Genomic DNA, 26,324 nt, shown 5'->3' with positions numbered 1-26,324 from the left:
AGTTCCGTAGTGATAGAATAGAAGATCCTGTGTGTGTCCTTTATTCAAGCACAAAAGGTATAGATCATGAAACCCAAGGTTCGTCCTAGAAAGGTACTGTAAAATCTTGTATCAATTGAAATCGCATATAGTTGCAATCATTGTTAATTACCGGAACAGTCGAAGATATACTAGGACTTTAGTACAAATCAAAATAGAATGGGAGTAAACTAGTTTATATTATTTGATAAGCATTCATGTGCTAGAGATTTATGTATGCGCATGGTATTTCAAATGAGAGTGTCTTAAAGGTCAAATGTATGTATGGGCATAGAGAAAGGATAGTTTGTTTGTAAGTTAGATAAGGTAAACTGAATACAAACATTAATGTCCATGGTATTATAGCAATATAGAGAATTCTGACTAGTATAAGGTTAAATAAAGTTTTAATTTGTTCCAGGATTATATGTGTATATTTATATGTATAAAGTCTGTTATGAAGGCATGATCGCAAATTCCCATATAGGATTTTTGCCCTAATACTTGTATTTTGCTTGTGTAATTTTGTAATTTTTATTCTTAGTATTGAATTGTGTTTTATATAATAGAAATTGAATTGTACCATGTTTGAAATTTCAAATAAACTTTTGTTCACTAATAATACAGTTGTCTGAAATTGCTGCCTAATGCACCACTTGAAAAACGTACGAACCTAATCACGTGGGAAATTAATGTGTTAAGTTACGAGATAAAGATTGTTTCACACTCAGACATATTTTTGTAATTGCTCCTTGTTTTCGAATTATATATCTTAAACTAAATGTCCTGAAAGGCACAGTATAATATAAATATTAGGGACACTAAAGGGAGAAAAAGCTTAAATATTTGAATTTTGTAATATCTCGTGCATAGTTAAGTTATGAATAAAGAAAATATAAAGGATAAAAGAAAGTTTAATAATCGTAGGTAGGGACACAACATAAATGACGCAGTCAACAGGATGTAGTTTAGCTAATTAAAATCTTAATTATAAGCTATTCGCAACAAGTTGGTTTTTGGGTGCAGGTCAGACAACTAAGAGGCAAAAGTTTAGTTAAGTTTTGTTGAAAATTTTAAAGAGTAAATTAATGTAAATTGGATGCAAGTATGACCGAACCCTCTAGTAGTTTAGGCATGGATAACAGCGAATTTTTTTGTTACATTAACCCACAGCAGGTGTTCCCACAATTTTCGGCTGAGGAGACTGATGATGTCCTAATTTTTTTTAGTTACATAGAAGAGCTTAGGAGAGTTGGAGGATGGACTGACTTTCAGTTACTAGTTTTGCTCCGGAGTAAACTGGTGGGAAAAGCTAAAGTTTTCCTGTATTCCTCTCCCATTCTCAAGGAAACCCTGGATTACTCCCGATTTAAGATGGTCCTAATTTCTGAGTTCTCAAAACTGAGAACTTTGGGACCGAACTTATGGAAGCTCCAGAGGTGCTCTCAGAAGGAAGAGGAAAGTGTGGCTGAGTTCCATAACAGGTTACTGACGATAGCTAGTACCCTGAGTGTCCTTAGTGAAGAAAAGCTTCACTTGGACTGGGCCATTTTTCAACTATTCAGACAGGGAGTCAGACCTGAGTTAAAGGAGACTGCATTCGATAAAAGATTGTCCAGTTCAAGTGAATGTTACGATGCTGTAAAGGATCGTGAACAATTGCTTGGAGACCTCCGTCCTGCACATGTTCCAGGGTTAATAAACATAATCGAAGAAAAGGGCAATTCGGAAAAGGGGCAAGGAAATAATAAAGAGAGTAGAGAAAGAAGAGAAAGACCTAAGGCAAGAGAGAGAGACCAGAGGAAGACAATAGGCAGGAAATAACCAAGTTGACAGAATCATGTACTGATTCAGATAATATCAGGGTTATTGTGAAACGAGAAATAAAAATACTCCAAAAACCCATTATAGATAGGTTCAACGAGGTGATGAGACAACTAGAAATGTTATCTGTATAAAGACTCCAGAGCCTAATTATAGCAGAGCTGAGGAAACCACCAAGTTAGTTAAAGAGGAAGTTGAGCGTCTGCAAAGCCCCCTTCTCGATCGATTGGATTCAGTTATGCAGAGGTTGTCCAAAATCACCCCACAACAAGCAACAGCTAATCCTCAAAATCAAGGGAGACCTAATGACCAAAGAGGCGGTAGAGAGCCCCCAAGATGTTTCAGTTGTAACAAACTGGGACATTTTGCTCAAACTGTGTAGCAAGAAGCGCTTTAGTAGAGGTTATGATAGAGATTTAGATTCACATACTTATACAAACGAGTATCGAAAAAGGGACAAGGAAGAAAGGAGCATCTATACGAGATGGAGGTGAAGGCCAGAGCATATGGAAGACACTGCAATGCTTTGCTGGACAATGGGGCTCAATCATCCATCATATCTGAGGATTACTTTAAGATAATAGAGCCTTATGCCAAAGATAATATCACTCACCTTAAAAAACGAGTGAGAGTATCAGAGTATCAGGTGCCAAAGATAATATCACTCACCTTAAAAAACGAGTGAGAGTATCAGGTGTCACAACTTCCATGATTTGTGCTTCTAGGTCTGTAAATCTCAAGTTATAGCTGCCTGAGTTCAAATTATATGCTTGGCAGGAGTTTCTGAACCTACCAGGATCCTCTCTTCCACACATCAAGCTGATCCTGGGTAGAGATTTTCTGTCTAGGTATGACTTTAAATGTGATTATGTGAGGAGGGAATTATACCTATTGGGAAGGAGACAGATTACAAGAAGGGGGCAAACTCATGAGTTGTGTAAAGAAAGGAGAAATGAGCCTCAAGAAAGGAACTATGAATCCCACGTGAATAAAGTGAAGAAATCATCAAATGAGGAGTTAATAACTGAAAGGAAATCAGAGGTAGTTAAGGTTAAATCAGACATAAATTACTGCAAGGTTAGAAGAGGAAGGAGAAACAAACAAAAAAAAAAAAAACAGAGAAGTCAAATACATCAGTTATGCATACATTGTAAAAAAAAAAAAAAAAGGGGGGTTTTAGCATAAAAAAGTGGGGGGAACCCAGGATATGAGAAAAGGAACACTTCATAGAAAATTTAAAAAAAAATAAAAAATAAAAAAAATTATTTAAAAGGGGGAACCTTTGTTACACCCTGATAACCGAGAATGTAAAAATTTCAGTTATCATGGTGCAACAAGAAAATAAAAATATAAAATCCTATGTAAGTAGCTAAATTGAAAGTAATTAAATGAACTTACCTTGGTGCATGATCCTTATGAACCAAATAACGTTATTTTGTTTCATTCTTTCATGTGTAATTGTTTCTTGTTTCATTTCATTTCTCTGCTTGTTTCATTATAAAATTATAATTAAATAACTTTCCTGTACTGTGAAATAGAACTTTAGTGCTATATTTTCTGTAACCAGTAATGATGTTGGACCTTTCTAAGCATGTACAGAAGTGAAAAGAATGCTAATTGACTGCTCTAAGTATCACCTGTTCTGGAGCTTTTTGGAAGAAGGAAAAGATAATGCAACAGAGAAGAAATGTGGAGTTCTGTGTCTTCAGTATATGAAGACACAGAACTCCACAGTTTTTTTTTTGGTCATTAATCCATATAGGATTTATTTAGTTAAAACTGAAAGGAACAAATGTATTGCTTTTCAGTTCATATAGAAATTGGCCCAGTAAAGTAAGATTGCGAGTCCTAATTTGTTTTATCTAAGATTCTCAGCCTGGGTGATTTGAAGCTGGTGATATGGTTTTAATTATTTAATCAGTGAAGTATGCTGAGACTTTCATATAGAAAGTAAATTCATTCTAAAGTGATGAACTAATGATATGGTTTAGTAATTTGTTCAACAAAGCTTGTTGTGACTTATGAAAGTAAATTAAATTACTAAGCTGTTTTGCATGAAGAGAAACTTTTCTTTATTCTTTGATTTGGGGTGCAAGAAAAAATTCAGCTCAGTTATGTTCTTATATAACAAATATTTTCTGTATTAATTTTTTCAACTGTATGAATCCAATAGATAGATAGAGAGAGAGAGAGAGAAAGTTTTGTAGGAAACAAGAAAGACAAAAATTCCAGTAGTTTTTTCTGTATCATTAATGATACAGAATTCATTTCCTATATCATTAATGAACAAATTAAACAGCAGTGGTCCAAGAACAGACCCCCTGCGGCACACCACTAGTCACAAGACGTCTTTAGGAACTCTACTCCTGAATAAACTACTCTCTGATATCTCTCCATCAACCACCCACCTATCCATCTCACCAACCCTATATCCATTCCCATATGTTGTACTTTACAGATTAGAATTCCATGTGGTATCCTGTCAAATGCCTTAGCCAGGTCCAGCAGTATCACTGTAAACCCATTACCCTTATCCAGTTCACCCGTCACTGTGTTATAAAACTTGAGCAAGTTACTGAGGCATGATCTACCCTTCACAAAGCCAAGCTGTCCACCCCCATACAATATCTCATTTTCATCAATCCATTCCTGTATTTTTCCCTTCACTACTTTCTCCAAGACCTTGACAACGACTTCTGATATGCTGATCGGTCGGTAATTTGCAACAGTAGTCTTGGATCCTCCTTTATGCAGTGAAATTATTTTCCACTTTTTCCATACCTTCGGTACTAAACCAGACTCCAGGCTCGGATTAAACAACATGGTCAAGGGCACTGATAATTCTTTAGCTGCTTCCCATAAGACCCGTGCCGGTATACCATCCAATCCTACAGATGTATTCACATTAAGGTTCTGTAATAGACTATTCACCTCCACTTCATTCATCACAATTCCCGTATAAACTAATGGTTCCTTAATTTTTTCAATGTCACCACCTGAATGATATACTCTTGCAAAGTGCTCGCTCAGTAATTCCACTATATCGACTGATTCAGTGACCTCCTTACCATCGTCATTCCTTAAAATCATTTTGCCGTGTAGTTTTTTTTTTGCTTGCAGCATATTGAAAGAACTGTTTGGGAATCTCTTTAGCTTGCATAGCTAGTTTCCTTTCATAATCCGCTTTTGCTTTTTTTTACCACACTCATTACCATTCTGGCCTGCACTTTATACTGTTCGTGTGCCTGCAGGTCACCTCTTTCTTTAAATTCCCTTCACAGTTGTTTCTTTTCTTGCAGTTCAAGCTTAATGGTGTTATTCATCCATTTAACCCCTACTTGTTTTACTATTCGGACCCTAGGTATACAATCAGCCATAACCTCCTGTAAATGCTCCTTGACCACTTCCTATGCTCTATCGACATCCAGCCCTTGCAGTTGTACATTCCATGGCACTGATCCAAGCAATCTCCTAAGCTTGTCATACTTGCCAGCATAATTCCACATATACCCTGTCTTAATCGAAAATTGCACACCTTTAGCCACCTCCCAGGTCAAGACCTTATGATCACTCTCACCAATAGGTGGCAACATGGTCATATTCATTACAGTCAAATTCTCAAATGCTATTACCAGGTCAAGCACTCTCACACCCCTAGTATTTTCAATTACATGCTGTCTCAGATAGTTATCCCTTAATAATTGAATAAAATCCATTTCCTTCCTCACATGTGTCCTCTCCTCCTTCCAATCAATGTTACCATAGTTGAAATCCCCCATAATAATTACCCTCCTTCCACTCATTTCATCAATTTGTTTATGCATACTATCTCCACCATCTATTCCATCGCCTGGTCTATAGCAACACCCAACTGTATAATTTGTTCTGCCAGTCTCAATCTCACACCAAATACCCTCAAATGAGCTCTTTTCACTATCCTGCGATACAACTTCAATTCTCCTTGGCTGCAGTTCATCAGCTATCATCGATAACACTCCCCCCCCCCCCCATTTTATTCTCTCTGTACCTTCTAAACACACTATAACCTACACCATCTTCTGTCAGTCATGTTTCACTAATGCCAATAACCTGTGGCCAGGAAGAGCCAATCAAGGCCAAAAATTCTTCCTTCTTGTTCCTAATACTCCTGGCATTAGTATACATGAAATGCAGTGATCCCTTTGTCCCACCCCTATCTTGATGCTTTATTCTAAATATCCCATTCCCATTTTTTGTCCTTAGTACTGGCTCGGGTACATTATATACATTCTTACACTCAACTGTCTCACTAATGTCCGCATATCCCCCCCCTCCTTGGTAGTTCTAGTTTTTCTGGTTCTGCACATCCATTTCACTTCATTCAGCAACACTTTTTCCAGTCTCCGCACACCAAATCCATTCAAATGCAGGCTATTCATTGTATAAATCCTTTCGCCCATCAAACTCATTCCACACGTCCATGAATTCCACACCACACCGTCTGCATAACCTGCGCATAATGTCATTTGCAATTATGGCCCTCCTAAACTCCTCTCTGTCATACTGTGGCAACAGACTCACCATTCTAACTCTGTCACTCTCATTTCGCTACCTTTAACAATACTTTAAAGTCCTCTCTCATATCAAATTTATCTCCTTTCAATTCATTCATACCCACCACAACTATCAATTCTTTCACCCTCTGTTTTTGCACTCTAATACTCTCTCTTACATCCTTAAACTTCGCAATTCCTAATAACGAGTCACCATACAACACTCTTTCCTTCATTTCAAAAACTCACCCACTCTTACGCTTATTTTTTCTTTCAAACACCTGTTTATTTCCATTAGCCGAGGCACTCTGGAAAGAGTTTTGCAGGTGCTCTAATTGCTGCTGCGCATTTTGTATCACTGTGTGCAACCTAGCAATCTCACTCCCTACAAATAATTCCTCATTTTTTTCATCATTTAAACCATTTTCTCTCTCTCTGTATAGTTGCTTTCACTCTCTCTTTGATCACCGCTCTCATTGCCGTCTTGTACAACATCGCAATTCCCTATCAAGCCAGTATTTTCACTCACATTCTGGCTTCCTTCAACCATACTATCTCACGACCTGACACATACTTTAATTACTCACTTTGCTTACGCCTTCTGAACATTCTCCCACCACTATCACTTTCCATCCAAACTCCAGCCTCATTCAGGAATGCATACATCCCACACACATCACATTGGACAAACTCTCTCACATTACAGTTTTTGAACAAGGGCATCGTATTCTTATGTTGCATTGTCACTATGTCGCTATTCTATGAAACGTATCGTTAAAATACTAAATTAAATAAAATGGGATTCACACCAAAATCACAAAGACACAACAAGCTACCAAAATTAGACAATATTACATTATGATTTAAACCAATATTCCAATTTTCACTCAAAATTAAACTTAGTTTTCAGGAGCTCTCTGAAAACACTACACGCCGTGTAGCCCTCTGATAACTAATGAAGAGGTCTTGAAAAGAATAGAAGAAGAAAGAAATCGGTTAAAGAGGATAAAAAGAAGAAAGGGGAACTGGATCAGTCATATTCTGAGAGGAAATGCCATCAGAGATGCCATCAAAGGAAAAATAGGTGGATAAAGATCCAGAGGAAGAGGAAGAGTAAGGAAAACAATGCTAGATGACATGCCTGAATGAAGACAGGTACACAACCTTGAAAGAGAAAGCTCAGAACAGAAGAGAGTGGAAGGAAAGTTTTTGCTTCTAAGAGAAGAAGAGAAGACACTAGCAAACAGGACATTGAGGGATGATATGATTGCAACTTCTGAAAAGTTCTGAAAGGGTCATACAGGATTTCAGTTGATGGAATTTTTCATTTTATGGAAACAAAAGGACATCCTTGGAAGATGAGAATGAATTCTACTAAGGAAGCAAGGGCTAGATTTTTCTCTCATAGGGTGGCATGTGATTGGAATGGATTGCTATTGGATGTGGTATATGCAAGCAGTGTGAACGAATTCAAGAATAAGTATGATAGCTGGTGCGTGTAGTACGTGGCTTCCCTCGATGAGTCCCTGACTTCCTGGAGGGTCTCTCTTAATAATAATAATATGCTTTGCTCTTTCCTCAAAATTTTCCCTAAGTATTTCTATATAACTTGGTATTCATTTCTTGCTCTTGGGTTTAGATCTCCATTAAGGACAAACTTTTCCTTTATGTCAGCTGCCTTCTCTAGAGACTTAAAAAAATTCCTCCACTTCTTCCTTAAGAGAACCTCCTGTGAGACAACAAGCAGAAATAAGTTTCAATTGCCAATTACCCAATTTGATGTTTGCCCACAACACTGCCTAAAATTGACTGTTATTCAAGATTATCTTCATATTTAGTGTTGAACACTATAATATATTCTGTACTTTCTTTGTTCATTACTGTCTGAAGAATCTCACCTGTTTTTGTGTTCTTTCTTTAGTAACACCAAGTATGTTAACAGGATATTCTCTAATTCTTCTACCAGTTCCACTTATTTTCCATTGAAAGTTCTTACACTGATGGTGCCTACCTTGAATTCTGTTGATGTTGGGTTTGTTCCAGTAGCTGACTTTTCACTGTTTATTTACCTTGATTCTGTGATGCAAACAATGGAGGGTCATTAACTGGATGACACTCCACCCAGCATGATATTTTGTCTCTTGTTGTACCATCATTGTCATTTCATTTAAGGCAATACTGAATACAATTTGATCTGCTAAACCCCAAATTTCTAGGCTTCATTCATCCAGTATCCAGGTAGATATCTACAATGGAATATACCAAGTACCACAAGAAAGTGAGAAACCACCAGTCAGTTTCCCACATTCCTTAAAAAAACTACATGAAGGTCTCCAAGTTTTCTAGCTTTAACTCTCAAACAATCCTAATATAATAACTATTAGGTAGTGCAGGAATCATTTATTAAAATTATGTAAAAAGTAAAAATGAATTAAAGCTTGTTGAAATGTGATATCAATCTCTTGCTGAGATCTAATTCAACATAAACAGGATAACTGCCACAACTGTCTGTTAAAAAAATAAAATAAAAAAATAATGGTCACAACTATTCAATTTATTTTCTAGGCACTGTAAAAGAAAATTTATGAAATAATTCATAACTTAACATGGCTTAAGATTATATACCTCTTGTTTCAAAACAAGTTTATCACAGATAGTGATTGCATCAAGCCAATAAGTACTATTTGCCTTTCCTGCTGCAACATCAACTAGACTTTTCATTTCTTCTTTCATTTGTCGCTCCTGTTCTTTATTTACAGCTTTTAAGCAATGATTCTCTTCAACAAGTTCATGAATTTGCTTAGTAAGACTCTACATAGATAGATATAGAGAGAGGAAATTAAAATTACTATATATATATATATATGAAAAAATATTGTAAATATGCATATGAAATCCACATAGCAATAATTTTAATATCAGCTTTAATATTTCAAGATTTACATCATAAAAATAGTGTAGAAAATAATTCATGAACACAGGTGCACTTTTTGTTGAAAGTTGTGCAAATTCAAATTTGCACAACTTTCTAACTTATTTTAAAAGTATTGCAACAGCTAACAAACTGAATTATAAAATGTTATAGAAATAAGGAAATTTAAAATTCTAACCTTATTTAAAAGCCAAATATATGTAGAAACCTTGAAAGTTCCAAAACTTTGACTAGAAAGCTTATGAGAATACAATCCGCATAAAGTGGTGTATGCATACAGTGCTGCCTTTAATTATGATCAGTTTATATTAAAAAAACAATGAAGATGACCTGGGGTGCTTAAGAGTCAAAGCTGCATAACTGAGAGGAGACCTCCACATAACCTTTAAAGGAATGCAGAGAACCGACCAGGGCTTCTGACCTAATGTCCAATCCTCACCTTCTCGTGGTGCACCCTGTTAGGTATCTACCTGGATACTGAACGAACAAGGATGGGCTGGCAGTTTGGGATTTAGCTGACCAAATTGTATTCTTATTGGCTTAAACCAAAATACAAAATGATGGTACAACATGACAGAATTTCATGCCGGCTGGAGCATCGCCCAGTTAAACAAGACCTCCATTGTTTTCGCCAGGGAACCAGGGAAAACAGCAAAAAGTCAGCTACTGGAACAAATCCTAAAACACACCCCAACACAACATCCCCAGAGTTAAAGATCGGTACTATCAACATAATAAGCCTGAATGGCAAAGAAATTGAGCTAGCTGAGGAATTAGATAAGTACCAGATCAACATAATAGGGGTTGACTAAAACAAAAAAGACAAAAACTAGTAAGATCTTTCTGAGCAATAAATACAAAATGATATATTCAGGCAATGACAATCAAGTTAAAGAAGGAGTAGCCATAGTATTCAACACTAAACACGAGATTAATCTTCTTGAATGGCAAGCAGTCTCAAGTAGAGTGATGTGGGCAAATATCAGAATGGGAAAATGGACAATGAGACTGTCTATGGTCTCACAGAAGGTTCTACTACGGTAGAAGCGGAGGAATTTTTTTGAGGCTTTAGAGAAAGCAACTGACACAATAAAAAAGGAAAAGTTGGTCCTAGTTGAGGATCTAAATAGCAGAGTAGGAAATAACTGTGAGACATACAAAAATATTTGGGGAAAATTTGGAGAAAAGAGCAAAGCTAATAATAATGGCAAATACCTGTTGGATTTCTGCTCAGGACATGGACTGGTTATTACTAACACAATGTACGAGCATAAAAATCTGCACAAATTCACATGGAGAGAAGAGGCAAGGAATAAGAAAAGTCTCATTGACTATGTTATTGTTGATAGTGATGTTTTCCTCCCTGGTGCAGGACACCAGAGTGTACAGAGGATTTGAAATTGGAAGTGATCACTATTTAGTCTTGAGCAGGATAAATATGAATTTCATATTGAAAAGAAGAACATGTAAGACAGTTTTAAAGCGAATAAAAGTTGAGCAGCTCTCAGATGTGAACTATAGACTAAAATACACAAAGATTGTTGAAGAAAAATGAAGGAGTTTGATAACAGGAACCAAACCTTGGAGATTCAGTGGCAAGCCTCGAAGAAAACCCTGATTGATTCTCAGCCAGAGAGGCATGTGGTGAGGTTGTCTGCAAGGATAGAAAAATCAGAACTCCATGGTGGACACAGGAAGTTAAAGAGGCTGTGAAGGAAAAGAAGAAAGCATATCAAAAGTTCCTGGCAAATATGTAAGCTTGTGCTCTTAAAGAATACAGTGACAAATGTAAGAAAGCTAAACACTGTGTAAAATTAGCTAAATAAACATCATGGGAAGACTTGGGTAAGAACATAGAAAATAAATATCAAAAAGGTGGCAAGATAGAGGTTGTTGAAGAAGCACAGAAATGGAGGAAAGAGTGTTGTAAAAGGAATTAGAGATTATAAAGGTGACATGAAAACTGAAGAAAAAGATATCCTTGAAGTATGGAGCAATTTATTTCGAAAAATTGCTAAATGAAACAACAAGCAGTAAAAAACACTCAACAGGCATACAGTCAGGAACACATATCCATACTTGAATCAGAAAAAGCCATCAAAGGCTTGAAATGTGGAAAGGCAGCAGGAATAAAAGATATTTGACCAGAAATACTCAAGTATGGAGGTATAAAAGTCTTACAGTGGCTGCACTGCATTGTTCAGAAGGCCTGGACAGAGGGATGAATTCTCGATGATTGGAGTAGAGCTCTCTAATAGTACCCATATATAAAAAGGGAAGTAAAACTGAATGTGAGAATTACAGAGGTATTTCCCTACTGAGTGTTCCTGGTAAGATTTATGCAAGTATACTTCAGAAACAGTTGAGAAGAATCGTGGAAGAAAAGCTTGATGAAGAACAAGCTGGATTCAGGCCAAATAGAGGTTGTCAGGTTCAGATCTTCACTTTACGACAAATAGTTGAGAAATCACAGGAATATAGCAAAGATCTGTATTTAAGTTTTGTCGATTTAGAAAAGGCATATGACAAGGTGCCAAGAGAGAAGCTATTCAATACGCTACAGTTATATGGTGTCAATGGGGCATTATATCAAGCAATACTTAGTCTTTATTTGAGTTGTAAGTCAGCAGTTAGAATTGAAGGAAGTACAGGAAGATGGTTTACTGTTAAATCTGGCATGAGACAAGGATGTACATTATCTCCTCTGTTATTGGTATGAAGGTCAGCAATAACAAGACAAAGACAATGAAAATAAGCAGAATCACTGAGAATGTCAACTGCGTTGTGAATGGAGAACCTGTGGAACAAGTAAAACAATTCAGCTACTTAGGCACGGTTGTAGTGAAGATGGTATATTAAATATGGAAATAGACAACAGAATCAACAAAGCTGGTATGGTAGGAAGTCAACTGAATAAATTTATATGGAATAAGTGAGAAATTAGTCAAAACACTAAATTAGCTGTATACAAAACAGTGTTCAAAATAGTGTTAACTTATGGATCTGAGAGCTGGGTCAGAAGTAAAACACTTGACCAAAGACTAGAGACTATATATGAGAGTCCCAAGAAAGATTAGAGGCACGAACAGATGGCATCAATGGCAATATCATATTAAAAATGAGGATATTAGGAAAGAACTCAACATTGTCAGCATTCGCGAATGTGTTAGCAGAGCTAATCTCAGGTGGTATGGTCACTTAAACAGAATGGGCGAGGAAAGATTAGCGAAACACGTATTCTCTGCCAGGTTGGCAAGAAAAAGACCCAGAGGAAGACCAAGATATAGGTGGATTGATACGGTCAAAAGTACCTTAGACGATACAAATATAAGATCTGATAATGTTGGAGTTTTGACAAGTAACAGACCGATTTGGAGGAAAATTGTAGATAGGAAGTTAGTAATGATGTAAATTTTTCATGTAGTACTATCATATCCTGTACACCCCTTGAGGGTAAATGACAGGAATTTGATTAATGATCGAATTCCTGCCATTCAAAAATCCGCTTACAAGTTATATAAAATAAGCCAACAATATGGCTTATTACAAGATCAAGATTTTGAAGAAAAAAAAATGGAAAAAAAAACATCATGCCATTTAATGAGAGAGAATATATTTGATCAAATATAGTCAGAGAAATGAAAATAACAGAACAGGTGGAACAGTTTAATTATTTAGGTGTATAACAATATATCTAAAAGACAAAGATATAAAAAAAAAATTTTTTTAATCTATGGAACAATCAAAAGGACACTGAATAAAAAAAAAGAAAAAAGAAAAGAAACTAAACTTAAATTTTATAAAGCAATAACTGCTTCCACTCTACTGTATGGTTCAAAAATATGAACTGTGAAAAAGAAAGATCAAAGGAAAAAAACAGGCAACAGAAATGAGTTTTTAAGAACAATTAAACGATACAAAGTTGACCATATAAAAATTGAAGACATTCAATCAAGCTGCAAGATAGATCTGTGAATCTAGAACAAGCAAACGACTAATCTGTGATAAGTAGTAGTAAGAGTGATATTCCTAGTGGGAAGTAGATGACCATCCTCATGAATATTCTTCTCATGGCTGTCATCCCTTCAACTTTCATTTCAGAACAGATCTCTTCATCAGGTAAATCAATGAGATTTCACTCTGATGTTACTCCTTGAGGCTGGTTCTAAGTTTTGCAGGGGAGGGGATGTAATTGGTATTCTCCTCCTCCAATAGTATCACACAGAGGAACTGCTCTGATTGTGTCTGTTGTTGTTTCTACAATAATATGCCGTGACCAGTTTCTTCAATGATTTCAGACCTGCCAACCTTCCTATCCCTTCTGGATAAAGGGTGACATTTTCCTGAGTGGGCCTTCTTAAGTTAAATGTAGTATTAGAAAACTTGGTATATTTACTGCTGCCTCTGATGTTTTTTTGCTTCTTTATTTTGTTTTTAGTTAATGCTTCAATGGTTTCTGGTCATTGTTGAGGAATGCTAATGCTGCTTGATAAAACTTGAGGATGGAAAACTATAAAAAATCTAAAAGGGAGTGTGATTACACAAGCACTTCTAAACTACCACAAATCCATGCACTGATGCTTACTTTCAGGTGGGCATCTATGTGTGGATGCACTCAGGAGTGGAATGCCAGCTCCTCCAGACACCAAACCAGCACCATAAGAATCATTGAGCCCTGTCCTTGGACTATGGGAAAGGAGATACTGCAACACCAATGACCACTGAAGGGAAGTCCACTAGCCAAATGATTCAGGATGGACCCATTATGAACCACCTGTCTTGCTGAAGCAGAGGTCAATGTTGGTTTGGTTGATGGTTTATAGTTTATTAGTGCTAAAACAGCAAAGGTCGTACTGTGTCATAGTAAAGGTTAGCAATAGATAAGGTCAAAGGTCTAAGCTGAGCAATGATAAGCCTTTTTTTGCAACGTTTTTGTGTCACGTTTTTCGTCAAGTTATTTGAAACGTTTTGAAACTCAGGGGCTACCATGAGTGTCGAGTCTTCAAAATTCAAGTCATCAGAATTCGAGGAGAACTGGCCTACCAGTTTGCAACTCGGGGGATGGGCACCACAGGCTGGGGGGGGCCTCCCTTTTGAGTCTTCAAAATTAGAGTCACCAGAATTCAAGGAGAACCGGCTTACCAGCCCGGAACTCAGGGGGGGGGGGGGTATCCCCACTTTCGAGTTTTCAAAATTCGAGCTATCAGAATTCAAGAACTGGCCTATCAGTCCGTAACTCGGACAAATGGGCGATACCCACTTTTGAGTCTTCAAAATTCGAGTCATCAGAATTCAAGGAGAACCGGCCTACCAGTCCGGAACTCGGGGGGGGGGGGGGGGGACCCTTTTGCATTTTCAAAATTCGAGACATCAGAATTCAAAAACTGGCCTACCAGTCCATAACTCGGGGTGATGGGCGCCACAGGTGCCGGAACCTGGAGCACTTTTTTAAAAACTTTCTTCTTGAATTACCCTGCATAATTACACTTACCTCTTTCTCTTTATGATGATTTTCACCGATACGTTTCAGATTCTCTGACAGTTCTAGCAGCTTGCCATTTGCTTTTTCATGTATTTCATCTTTAATTTGGAGTTTATGTTCAGACAGTTCTAAGGTTTCTTGCAATGACTTCATTTCTTGTTTAAGTTTTTCACTAAAAATACATATGAACAATCAAAATAATTCAAAATCAAAGAAATTAATAAAAAAAAAAAGCATACAGTAAGCTGAAAAACATCTAGAATATAAATTTAAATTATAATGTTATATAAATGCAAGACATACTTTACTGTATGTCTTGCATTTATATAACCTTTATATAACATCAACAGCCATTACTAATGCAATGCTGGATGAAGGATTTTCCAACACTGTCTTAGGTTTATAGGGGTGTAACTTCTACAAATCAAATGAATTCATTCAGCATAATTTTGGATGACGTTGGGAGCATTTTTATTTTCTGTGGTATCCAATCCAATTGGTATGCAAATTAACAAACAGCAGATTCTACAAGTAGCTTCCAACCGATCCAAAACTAACTTTGAAAAGATCCAAGCAAGAAACTTGTATCTCATAAAAATAGCACTCATGCTTTCTGGTCCACTGCCAAATTTAGTATCCACAGCTTTTGTCTTACTCTGGTTCCACTTCTGCACTTTTAAAGTGCTACTGCATTATTACCCACAAAGAGGCAACTTTGATTCATTCAATTCTTGCAGAGATAATCTTGGTAAAAGTCCTACTACCATCCTAATTCTCATAATTCAATGCCCCTTTGATTCTTTTCCAGGAAGGATTAGAAGAATCTTGTCCAAATTGGATACCATAAAGTTTCCTTGTCCTGTGCCATTTCTCTGATTGTTATGAAATTTTGTGCTCCAGAATAGGATCTCATCCATCCCATGATACTTTTGATTCTATCTTATTCTAGTAATATCAGTCCTGCAGGTTGCATATCATCTCAAATTTAGAATATTCTTAAAAGGTGAGATCACTCTTTATCATCAAGTTTCACTCCCTTCAATTCTTTCTAAAGTAATGGAAAAACCACTGACATCTGAAAATCATGATGCTCCTAAACAAAAAAAGATATTCTCACCCTCATGTCAAATAAAATAAATTACTCCCAATGACCCCCAAACCAACCAAATGTTCCAACATTCTTGAACCAGTCAAACTACCATCCAACTACTGCCTTATCTCGCTTACTTCAGTCCTGTTTAAAGTAATGGAAAAAATCATCATCAATTCCCAGCTCCTACACTACCTTGAAGGCACCCACCTAATAAACAACCACATGAATTCCGTCGCTGCTGATCAACAGGAGATCTGCTCACATGTATTACCTATCTCTGGACAAATGCCATGGAGAAGTTTGGTGAATCTCAAGTAGTTGCACTTGATATCTCCAAAACTTTTGACCGGGTCTAGCACAAAGGCCTACTAAACAAACTACAATCATTTGGTCTGTCTCAGGACTTCTGTAGTTGGATTGCCAGCTTTCTGTCTGGACACACACTGTGTGTGATGGTGGATGGTTGCTTATCCTCTCACCATTCAACCAATGCCAGAGTTCCACAAGGTTCTGTCCTCTCACAAACTCTCTTCCTGCTATATATCAATGACCTACTTCAGCTGACCTCCAATCCAATACACAGTTTTGCAGACAACAGCACATTGCACTCCTCCCTTTCATTTGATAAACATTACTCTACACAACTCACCTCAATCTACAGAATATCAGCCACCATCGCCCTCAATTCTGATCTTTGAGCCATCCTCCAATGGGATTCAAACCACCTCATCAATTTCAGTGCTAATAAAACTCACTTCTGTCCTATTTCTCATAAAAAATAACCATTTTTTCTCGGTATTCTTTTTGACAAAACCCAAATTTCCAGACTATTTGAGATTTCTCTTCTTGGAATTACCCTGACATCACACCTCTCCTGGCATAAACACATCACAACCATTGCATCTTCAGCTTCAAAAAAAAACTAGGAAAAATCCTAGTTTTTTTTGAAGCTGAGACATTACTTGTTGAAGCTCAAGACATTACTTCACCCCTGAACAGGCGTTAACATTATACAAACCACAAATCTTCCCAGCTATTGAATACTGCTCTTATATATGAGGTGGGACCCCCTAAAAGCTCCCTCAAAATGCTCGATTCAATACAGAGGAGAGCAATTAGACTTATTAATGACCCATCTCTTACCAATTCACAACCTTCCCCCTCCCACTTTCGCACAGACGTTTGGTTTCTGCAATATGTATATTCTACAAATATTTCCATGCAAAATGCTCATCAGAAATAACATCAATAATTACCCCACTTAGTACAAAGCTTGTTAGAACACATGCAGCTGCTGCTCAACATCCCTACACAGTGCACCTTGAAACAAACAGAATAAGTTTTCTTTTCCTCTTCCTTCATCCCTGCAATTGCTGTATTGTGGGACAGTCTTTACCCCTGTTGTGTTTCCCAAGGAATAAAATATATAGTCTTTCAAATCAAATGTAAACAATTTCTCCTTTCCCAACCTACTATACGTTGATCAACCAACCTCTTATGTGTATGGACTCAACATATAAAAAACCTCCCTGATATTTTTGATCCAACTTAACCCCTCTTAATACATCATTTCATTAAACCACACTGCAAATTCACACATTACTCAAAACTAATTGTAAGAGAAAACTAAATATTTAATATGCCATGAGCTTCTTTCAGAGAGAAGACAGAAAAACTAGTAACAACATTTAAATTCTGAATACAAGAACGAGTCATACAGCATGCATATAATATTGAGTGTCTCAGTCACAGATATCGAGTAAGAGGAAACACTATTATAGTTCAGAGAAGTGGGAACAGATATAATTAATTTAATATTAATGAATGAACAAAACATTAAAAAATTATAAACAATTAACGCAATCACTTTCCAAAACTTAGAAACAGCCATACAATCTGTCTGATTAGGATGATGGCATAGAGCTTCACAAAATTCAAAAAAATCGATAAAACTTGAACTTCCTGTAGTGTAGCATCTTGGTACGGTTCCAGTAAACTCTATGTCTAGTGTCAATAGCATGAGAAGCAAGATCTGAACCTTCAAAATCCAAAATCTTGATGGTCTTCAAATCTAATAGTAGCAGAATGGCGGCCAGTTTGTCCAACATAGCAAAGATGACATAAACAGGATATCTCTCTATCGCCATAGCCAGAGGAACAGCTAATTACAAACCAAGCCAATAGGTGACCTTTTTAAGGAGCTTGTGAAGTGTTGTAATCTGTGTATTGGTGGGCTCATAGTCTAAAAGAGGGAAAGTAGGTATAATGATCTAAGAACACTATTGTGATTAACAATCTCTCATAGTGCAGGTGGGTGGGAGGTGAAAAGTCCTGATAAACACCTAGAAGAAAACTGATATTAAAGCAATTCTTCTCATATATATCATATAAAAGCAATTCATATAAAAATAATTCAACATATATATCATAAAAGATATATGTTCTTATACATATGTGTACACACACACACACACACACACACACACACACACACATATATATATATATGTCTATAAGAAGATATATATGTTCTTTCTTATGGTTATATCAGTTGCTTTAATATCATTTTTGTTCTAAGTGTTTATAAGAACTTTTCATCCCCCCCCCCCCAATGGCAGATTATGTGTGTAGATAAAGAATTAAACAGAGAGAAGGTGGCTTGTGTGGAGCACAATCCTCTTCATGATGAGTCATTGGAGTAATCACAAATAATCTCTCTCTCACCAATGCAAGCAGCTAAAATTGAACATCTCACATAGATGTTCAGTTTCTGCTGCTTGCATTTTCTACAAATATTTCCATGTCACTGTTCATCACAGCTGGAATTACTTTAATCTCCTCTAAACTGTTTTTAACAGATATTCATATATGCAGTAGCTAACGAGCACTCCTTCACATTTTAACTCAAATTTTTCTTCCTCTTCATTCATGTTTTGTGAACACTTTATTCATTTACCGTATATTATCACATTTAATGCAAACAATTAATGGTTAAAATTTATGGTCTAAAGTTAGGGGTTCGCATTATATGCAGATCTTAAAAAATATAACATCTTATTAGACTTGCACACACAATATATACTACCTAATGCCTATGCAACCAAATCTACTTGACCCACTCGCATTTGGCAACCAAGCGCGCATCGTATCTGTGCATAAAGCCAGTAATGTAAGTAGTGCTAATATTCCGTCTCCTTGGTGGGATATTAGCACAGTTATATCGGTTTAACCACAGTTCATTTTAAATATTATTTGTTAAACAAACCTAGCCTGAAAATGAGCCAACAGAAATGTAAACGTTCATCTTTTGAAGCAGGATTTAAATTGTGTGTCATGCAGTTTGCAGAAGAACATAATAACAGTGTTGCTATGAGAGAATTTGGTGTAGCAGAGAGTAATATTAGACTTTGGCATAAGCAAAAAGACAGTCTTGAAAAAATCCCCAAAATGAAACGTGCCCGTCGTGGAGATATAGCATCCTTTCCAGAACTCGAAGAAGAAGAGCTAAATGAATGGATTTTGACTAAATGAATGTACAATGCCATCTTGTCCAACGACAAGATGGCATTATAGTAACAAGAAATGCAATTCGTTTTCGAGCTCTACAACTCAAGAATGGTAAATTCAAGGACACACCAGGTATTTCACCTTTTCTTGCAACACTGTTATTATGTTGCCTCGCCTGGGTGGTGCAACAGATTTATGGAACGCAAAGCATTAACATTACGACATCGAACAAAAATTGGGCAGAAGTTACCAAAGTAGCTCGAAGAAAAAGTGGAGTCCTTCCATAAATTTATCATAAAATTACAGAAGCGTCACGGATATGAACTTTCCCAAATAGGCAATATGGATGAGACGCCCATGTATTTTGATATGCCTGGGAATCGAACAGTAAACTCAGTTGGCGAAAAGAGTGCCCTCATAAAAACAACGGGACATGAAAAAAAGCATTTTACCGTTGTTCTAGCATGCATCAGATGGAACCAAATTAAAGCCGACATTGATATTTAAAAGGAAGACAATTCCGAAGCATATGAAATTTCCACCAGGTGTCCTTGTTCGCGCCAATCAGAAAGGTTGGATGGATGAAGGTGTACAATTGTGGCTGGATCAAGTATGGAACATACGTCTAGGCAGCTTATTACATCAACAAAGCATGCTAGTCTGGGATATGTTCCAGGCACATTTAATAGAGGCAAGCAAAGAGAAAGCACGTGAGCTACATACAGACCTAGCAGTCATACCAGGTGGTCTAACTTCCGTTTTGCAGCCGCTTGATTAAGCTGTTTAAAGATCACTTACGTGAAAAATGGAGAGAATGGATGTCATCTGGTTTGGTGAAGATGACAAATAGTGGGAATTTTCAGAAGCCTGAGATCACCCTAGTCACTAGCTGGGATAAAGAAGCTTGGGATTCGATACATCTAAAATGATTCAATGCTCATTTCTTAAATGTGGAATAAGTAATTCAATGGATGGATCCGAAGATGACGTCATATACGAAAGCGAGGATGACGCACAACAAAATGGAGAGCATGATGACGATCGCGACAGCTGCTACACTGATGACGCAATGACTACAGATGAATTTATAAATGAAATGTTTGATGACTCAAAAGATGAAGAATTTAAAGGATTTTGACATTTTGTTTTAAAATAAATATTTCTTTAGTTAATTCGTACTGTTTTATTTATAATGTTAGGGAACAAGATTAACAGATCACATTATATGTGGACATGGCATTTTAGGGCTAGTTTTCAAACAAAATTTCCAGTTCGCATTATACGCAAAAATATATGGTATATCCAGATTTATACTCTTATCTAAAAGAGTATAAATCTGCAAGACTACCAGGAATGTGAATGCATCATTCTGTTCAAAAGAAACTAGCTGATTGTGGGAAAAGAAATACACTGGTGTCTAAAACCTAAGAACAAATGCTTTTTTTTAAGGATTACAACTGCAAATTCAGACAAATCAGCTTTTGGCATTTTGTATAACTGATGATTTCGAGTAGAAAGTGGGTACACATTCAAGTTTTTGAATCGAATGTGGGGGGGACATGGTAGCACTCAACGGGATAAGTAAATTGTGTTTGAAGGAAACTCTTTTCATGAAGGAATAATAAAGTTGCAAACTTGGATGTCTTGTAATGTCTCAAAGTCATAATCCAGATGATTCCATATGGGGGAGAATTAATGGAAAGCGTGAAGAAGGCCGAAAAATTACTGATACAGCCAGAGTGTGGAATCTCACACAGCACTATCCAGGTTCTGGGCAGTGTTAGATCGTACTTTGGGGTGTTAATGTTACTTAATTTCTGAATGTGCCTTATAACTACTTTCTCTGTGGTCAGGGATTGTAAGGTTTTCCCTGGGTAACAAACCCTAACAAATTTATATTTATACTGCGCCAGTTAGGGTTATTATACCTTAAATATGTTCGGGGGCTTTCAAAATTGTGCAGTCGTGGCCCTTTCTCTTTCTTATTTGGTTATATCTTTCTTTCCCCTTAATCACGGTTCGTAGTTTAGCGAGTGGCAAATGTCAGTCTTCAACACAAATTTAATACCAGGATTTCAAATGACAAGACAAAGTTTTATTTTACACTAATAAAATTACATTAAACATGAAATATTCAATTCTTCTGTTATCTTAATTAGATTAAAACACATTCATAAAATATCACATGAAAATCTCACAAATTAACACATTTATCATTCTCCAAGAAAGGCATGCACTTGGGCAATTAATACAAATTTATCTAGACAAAATTCTCAGGGAAAAGAGCTAAGGTAGTATTTGCATACTAGATTGGGCAAGAATCACTTGACATGGCTCTTCGGACTACCAGTCCAATTGTTCCTAAAGTTACTCTGACAAATAAATTAGTTCCAGTTTTTCTTTTAGCAACACTGCTTAACGTGTTTTCTTTCAGTGCTCTCACTTAACTTTAGAAAGGACAAAACTGCCTTACCATTTCTGGCTGCTCACTGTTTCACTGAATCACCATGTGCGAGTCACATGTGCATCCTGGTTGGATCCTCGTTCACACTGCAGATTCTTTTCCTTTCTGTCTCATGGATTCATGTGCACTGAACTTTCGCCGTTAGGTGCTTGTCTGGGATTTCTGGATCCTTCAAGGGGAAATATCACAGTTCAGGTTTCACTTAGACCCGAGCTTTCCCTTTCTAGTCGGAGATCATCCTCACTTCCTACCTCCTTTTCTTTCCCTGTTTTCTCACCTAGTGACCCTCACTCTCTGTCTCCCACCTTTTTTCTCTCTTCTTCTTTCGATCATTCGCCTTTTTCTTCCAAGGAGCTTACATTCACGGTCGCATCAAATTGCTTCATTGCAAACCCGTGAGAGAGCTCCTCTCAGAGAATTAGTTAATCCTTGCTTGTAAGGTTCCAATATGGGCTTGTCAAGGTCATGCACTTTAGGCTCTTAGTCATCATGTTTTCTTTGTTTGCCGTAGCTTACACATACTATTCCTTTATTTCGATTTATACACATTATTTTCCTTCATTAAAATTATACATATTAAATATTTCACAATCTTTCCCTTTCAATAAGTAAATGGATATACATTTAATAATTAGATACACATTCAATACACAATTATATGATACACTATACACACAATATACAATTATATATTACACTTTACTTTATCCCCCCTTCCTTATTTCTTTCCAAATACAATTTTGATCAGCAGTACAGGTATTTTCTCTGGTTTAAAGCTCCTTTCATTGTTAGATCACGAATGAGTGTCTGTCTAATAAAGGCAGGCCTCATTCACGATCTAACAGCAGCATTTCAAACCAATGGGATGTGTTCTAGATGTTTTCTAAGAGTAAGGTGCTCCCTGGGTCATGCTAAAGAGCTAGAGCGACTGGAGGCCAGAACACTGTGCAATTGTGCAATCTCCTGACCATACTTACACATGGAAGCTCAAAACCTTCACAACGGTTCTTCTTCGAACTAGCTGATAAAGAATATTGAACATAATATCCATATCTTCCAATTTAAATGTTGAGGGTATTAGCGCATCAAAATGTCAATGTCTTTCTAAACTTCTATGAGAAAAAAAAGTCGATTTACTTCTCATTCAAGAATCACATATCAAAACTGAAGATCAAGTTAAATCTAGAGCAATAATCCCTGGCTACGACATTCTCGGGATTACTTACAGTCGTAGCTATGGCAACATAACATATGTCCGAAATGGTATTGAGAATGCTGTGCTGATATCTTCTTCGACTGATGACGAAATCCACAAGATCGCTGTTAAAATAGCGGATATTACGATTGTGAATGTATATAAACCACCTGCAACTGTTTGGTCAAATGATGTTCTACAGATATACTCCCACCCAATGGTGTACTCTGGGGACTTCAACAGCCAACATACTTCTCGGAAATTCGACCGGAATGATCAAAACGGGGAAATATTAGCTTAATGGGAAGATCAACACTGTCTTCACTTGGTTTTTGATGCCAAGGAAAAAAAAGGCACCTTTAAATCAAGAGCCTGGAATAAGGAATATAACCCAGATTTGACATTCGTCTCCACTGATAATGAAAATCAGCTTCTACAGACTTTCAGACATATTCTTGAGGTTTTTCCAAATAGTCAACACCATCCCATCTTAATGGAATTAGACACCCAAATTCAAGTGATAACATCATTTCCTAGACCAAGATGAAATTTCCAAAAAGCCGAATGGGAAAACTTCACTGCGGATCTAGATGCACGCCTTAGAAGAATCCTCACAACTTACAAAAACTATACACGGTTCACTGGAATAGTTATAGCGGTGGCAAAAATACACATTCCTCGAGGCTACTGAAAAGAATGCATGCCTGGATGGACCAATGAAAGCGAATCCCTGTATCGGGAATTCCTTGAAAGTAAGGATCCTGAGATAGGAGAGGAACTGCTCCAGTCTCAACGCTGCCCGTAGGGAAAAGTGGATTCAAATAACTGAAAACATAGATTTCAAACACTCTCGTAGAAAAGCCTGGTTGCTACTTAAAAAGCTTGGCTCAAGCCCCTCTGTACCAAAGAAATCTCCTCTTGTCAATCCGAATCAGATAGCTGCTCATATTGCTTCTCTTTCTAGAGCTCCGATAGATAAAGAACATACTAAAGAGATAAAACGCAAACTAAAGGCTATGAAGTCTGTAACTCAAAAGAATCAACAATTCTCTTTGCCTTTTTCCAGTGAGTGAAATATCCTCGGCGCTTCAAAACATCAAAATGGGTAAGGCTCCTGGATTTGACAATATTCATAATGAATTTCTGACACACTGTGGACCTTATGCAAGATCATGGCTGGCTAAGTTCTTTAACGATATACTGTGAAGTGGCTGCGTTCCTAAAGAATTTAAAAGGACAAAAATCATTGCTGTGTTAAAACCAGGTAAGCCAGCAGACAGAACTGAAAGTTATCGCCCTATAGCCCTTTTAAGTGCAACCTACAAATTATTGGAGAGACTAATATTGAACAGGATCAGTGATAAAATTTTAGAACGTGTTCCAATAGAACAAGCAGGATTTAGATGAGATTGCAGCTGCACAGATCCATTTCTCAACTTAACAACCTACATTGAAGCAGGATTTCAAAGATGCCTGAAGACTACTGCAGTCTTTATTGACTTAACAGCTTACGATACTGTTTGGAGGGAGGGACTCATATATAAATTTCTTAAGGTCATCCCATGTAAAATATTGGGCCATCTCCTAAACAACTTACTATGTGATCGATATTTCGGGCCAGTCACCAGAGGAAGCATCAGTAAACAGAGTGCTTAAGAATGGATTACCTCAGGCCTCAGTGCTCGCACCACTGCTTTTTAGCCTTTACATAGCAGATATTCCTGAAACAGCCAGCAGGAAGTTTGCTTATGCAGATGATCTAGCAATGGCAATCAGTGACAAGTCTAACAAAAGAACTGAAGAAATATTGACAAGTGATCTGTCGGCTTTATGGCAGTTCTATAAAAAATGGAGATTAACATCAAATTCTGGTAAAACCGAATGCTCTTGCTTTCACCTGAACAATAGACTGTAAATCAAAAACCAGAGATATATGCTGATGGAACATTAATTTTGTTAAATCCAACACCTAAATATCTGGGAATAACTCTGACATATAAACAGCATATGATTAATATCGCTGCTAAAGTTCGCACCAGAAATAACATAGTTCAGAAGCTTTGTGGTACTAGATGGGGCTCAAGTGCCATAACTCTGCAGTGCACTGCAATGGGTCTAGTTTACAGTGCAGCAGAGTATGGTGCTCCTGTCTGGGTCAATAGTTACCATGTCAGTAAACTAGATACTCAACTTAACTCCACTCTGCGTTTAATAACAGGTTGCATTAGGAGTACACCCTTAAAATGGTTCTCCACTTTGCGCCATATTGCTCCTCCGGAACTGCAACGACAGGAAGCCTTGCTTCGTGAATATAAAAGAATTTTAAATAACCAAAATCTCCCAATACATGAATTTATTCCAGATGCGTTATCTAATAGACTAAAATCCAGAAGACCTACCATAAAAATCGCTCGTAATCTTCGTAGCCAGAATGACAGTATGGCGAGTAGGTGGGATGTACTATGGTCCCAAGCAGTACCACCTGAAGTTTGTAATCACACAAACATCTTCCAAAAACCATCTGGATTTGACCTGCCGAGGAATATATGGATGACGGCTAACAGGATTCGTACAGGCCATGGTGTATGTGGAGACTCACTTTTAAAGTGGGGTAAGATACCAAATTCCCATTGTCTCTGTGAAGCCGAGACCCAAACCATTCACCATATAGTACAGGAATGCGAGCTGACAGCATATCCAGGTGACTTTAAGGATATCTTTGACCTATCCCCAAAGGCGATCAACTGGATTAAAAACCTAAATGTTAAAATATGACTAATCTTCTGTCTGATGCTTGTCATAAATTTCATATTTGTATTTGCCTGAATGTAGACTTTTTTTTTTTATCATATATGTGTGTCTTATCTATATTCATGTGTATTATATCTTATTCTCTTTTAACCATGTGTACAAGCCATACGATAAATAAATAAATAAATCTAAGAGTAAGTCCTCGCTCTACTAGAGCATGAAGACAGACTTTTGGTTATAACAGCAAAACATAATTGATGCACCTTGGCAGATCAGCTTGCAAATTGGCTCCATTCAAGCACGGGTACACAGATATCTCGACAAACTGTACATCTGCAATAAGTAGGCCTATAGTCTGTGTCCCTTAATCCACAGATCATCTAGAGCATGTTTTCCGTGGTGTTACATCCATAAAAATTGGACAAGACACCAATGGGCTAATGTACTCTTTACAGATGAGACATTTTACTCTTTCTTCTGATTCTAGACAACACTTGACCCACCATGAAAGTGACACTAGTTACCA

The 26,324-nt window shown here is 37.0% G+C and overlaps 1 protein-coding gene across 2 annotated transcripts in view; it reads right to left on the bottom strand.

The window, feature by feature from the left end:
• LOC150095803 (uncharacterized) overlaps positions 1–26,324 on the bottom strand; it is a 243,918-nt gene that overhangs the window by 44,106 nt on the left and 173,488 nt on the right. Inside the window, exons 8-9 of one of the 2 annotated variants that reach the window (XM_090409875.1) lie at positions 14,798–14,960; positions 9,000–9,185 (exon numbers count right to left, since the gene is read on the bottom strand). In XM_090409875.1, the coding sequence (XP_090266001.1) occupies positions 9,000–9,185; positions 14,798–14,960 (349 nt within the window). The remainder of the gene's footprint in view (positions 1–8,999; positions 9,186–14,797; positions 14,961–26,324) is intronic. The other variant, XM_090409876.1, reaches the window with a different exon arrangement.

The sequence above is a fragment of the Typopeltis vanoorti genome, chromosome 20 (genome assembly GCF_054136105.1).
Source record: "Typopeltis vanoorti isolate ZY-2024b chromosome 20, IOZ_Tvanoo_1.0, whole genome shotgun sequence".
In the NCBI taxonomy this organism is placed as follows: Eukaryota; Metazoa; Arthropoda; class Arachnida; order Uropygi; family Thelyphonidae; genus Typopeltis; species Typopeltis vanoorti.
Note: the sequence above shows the minus strand (reverse complement) of the source record. Positions and strands in the feature narration are given on the sequence as shown.